Genomic DNA, 2,500 nt, shown 5'->3' with positions numbered 1-2,500 from the left:
GCGCTGAGAGGCTGATTGGCAGTGAATGACCAAACGATCCCTTTCGCTAAATGTTGCATGGGCATGAATAGTCAACTGGGCACATTATTCTATCACAATGCCTGCCCTGGGATGGGGCCAATGTGGGTATATTTGTAAGTGAACACACACACACTCTCAAGTGTGTGTGTGTGTGTGTGTGTGTGTGTGTGTGTGTGTGTGTGTGTGTGTGTGTGTGTGTGTGTGTGTGTGTGTGTGTGTGTGTCTGTGTGTGTGTGTGTGTGTGTGTGTGTCTCTGTGTGTGTGTGTGTGTGTGTGTGTGTGTGTGTGTGTGTGTGTGTGTGTGTGTGTGTGTGTGTGTGTGTGTGTGCGTGAGTGTGAGTGTCTGTGTGTGTGTGTGTGTGTGTGTGTGTGTGTGTGCGTGCGTGCGTGCATGTGTATGTGTATGTCATGGAAAGCCAATCTGCCCTCAGAAAACCAAACAATGTGGCTGTGAATGGGACTACTGTCCCAAGCTGGACAGACCCTCATGATGTAACCACAGAGGACTGTGTGTGTGTGTGTGTGTGTGTGTGTGTGTGTGTGTGTGTGTGTGTGTGTGTGTGTGTGTGTGTGTGTGTGTGTGTGTGTGTGTGTGTGTCTGTGTCTGTATGGGTGTGTGTTTGTGTGTCTGTATGGGTGTGTGTGTGTCTGTGTGTCTGTCTGTCTGTCTGACTGTGTGTGTGTGTTTATGTGTGTGTGTGTGTGTTTGTGTGTGTGTGTGTGTGAACTCATCCCTATGCTTGCAAAAGAGTGTTAATTGATGTCAATAGTAAGCAACGGCCTACAAAGTGTGCGTTTGTCTGTGTTTGTGTGTGTGTGCTTGTGTGTCTGTGTTTGTCTGTGAAGATCTGTGAACCAATGCGTTTAAATATGTGCATGCCTGCATAAACAAACATTTACACATTTGTGCATGTATGCACGAGTGTGTGTGTTCGTGTATGTCTGGGTGTTGGCGTGTGTGTGCGTGTGCGTGTGCGTGTGCGTGTGCGTGTGCGTGTGCGTGTGTGTGTGTGTGTGTGTGTGTGTGTGTGTGATTGCACTCACCTGGGCTGGGGGTTGCCCTTGGCTTCACACTCGATGATGATGTTGTCTCTGGGATCCACAATGAAGTCCTTAGGCGACTGCTTTATGATGGTGGGAGGCTGTTTCACTGTGGGGCGAGAGACAGAGGAGAACAGTTGACATTCACCAAGAGAGAGAACGAGAGAGACAGACAAATATAGAGAAGAAAGGCATGCCAGAGGAAGAAGTGAGAGGAAAAGGAAATAGATGAAGGTCAAATGTTGCTAAAGGACGTAGACCAAATCATCTCAGAATAGTTTAAGTCTGAATGCAAAACGAAAGGAAAAGCAACAGATCAGCCTGCGGATCTCGGGCCAATAACTGAATCTGGAACAACGTATGTCCCTCAGTGTTTCGCACCTACAGTTCAGCTGGCGTCTGTTGAGACGAAACAAGGTTAACGTTACATCAACGCTTTGAAACGGTTTTCCTTCAGTGCCAAACGCTCAGCCTCCCCAGCCCTGCAGGATAAGCTCTCCTTTCATCTGCCCCAGCTGTGCTCAGTCTACTATACATATTTAATTGCCCACTTAAGCACTAGACCCAAATCACACAGATAGACTCACACACAAACACGCACACACACACACACACACACACACACACACACACACACACACACACACACACACACACACACACACACACACACACACACACACACTCACACGCGCACACACACACACACACACACACACACACACACACACACACACACACACACAAACTACTTTAATGCACACAGACACTACTTTAATACACATAGACACTGCTGCCAGGCCCAAGCATCCATTTATTCTAGATTCTAGACCACTGAACACTGGAGGGCTGACTCTGACCCCACAGCTACACACACACACACACACACACACACACACACACACACACACACACACACACACACACACACACACACACACACACACACACACACACACACACACACACACACACACACACACACATACACTTATATACACACACACACACCCACATACACAAGTGTATGTATTGTGTGTTTTGTGTGTGACTGCTGCCGCTGCGCACAGACACAACAAAGGAAATCGAAATAGATGGAGGAAGAGCGAACTAATTTGAGATGATAAAATAGAGAACAAGAGAGACAGAGAGAGAGAGAGTGTGTGCCTGACAGATATGCAGGAGATGTGGAATACGCTACATTTTGTCCATGTTACCATGGCAACTTTAAGAGCTTTCCCGATAGGCTTAGTGTGGTGATGGCTTTAGCGCGGGGGGGGGGGGGGGGTTATTCCATAATCATATTTGCTTTCCATATCTTTCATGTTCTCAACTGGTGTACCGAAATACTCTTTACAGTATATCAGCACTAAAAAATTTATATCCAAATTTTTCTTCCCTGTATTCACAGAACAAAATTGAACCCCCTCCCTATTTA

The 2,500-nt window shown here is 46.9% G+C and overlaps 1 protein-coding gene across 1 annotated transcript in view; it reads right to left on the bottom strand.

Annotated features, from left to right (window-relative positions):
• nfasca (neurofascin homolog (chicken) a) overlaps positions 1–2,500 on the bottom strand; it is an 83,121-nt gene that overhangs the window by 48,389 nt on the left and 32,232 nt on the right. The window contains 1 exon segment of the mRNA XM_030358132.1: positions 1,066–1,171. Within this exon segment, the coding sequence (XP_030213992.1) occupies positions 1,066–1,171 (106 nt within the window).

This window comes from Gadus morhua, chromosome 1, assembly GCF_902167405.1.
Source record: "Gadus morhua chromosome 1, gadMor3.0, whole genome shotgun sequence".
NCBI classification, from domain to species: Eukaryota; Metazoa; Chordata; class Actinopteri; order Gadiformes; family Gadidae; genus Gadus; species Gadus morhua.
This window is presented reverse-complemented; position numbering and strand designations above follow the sequence as displayed.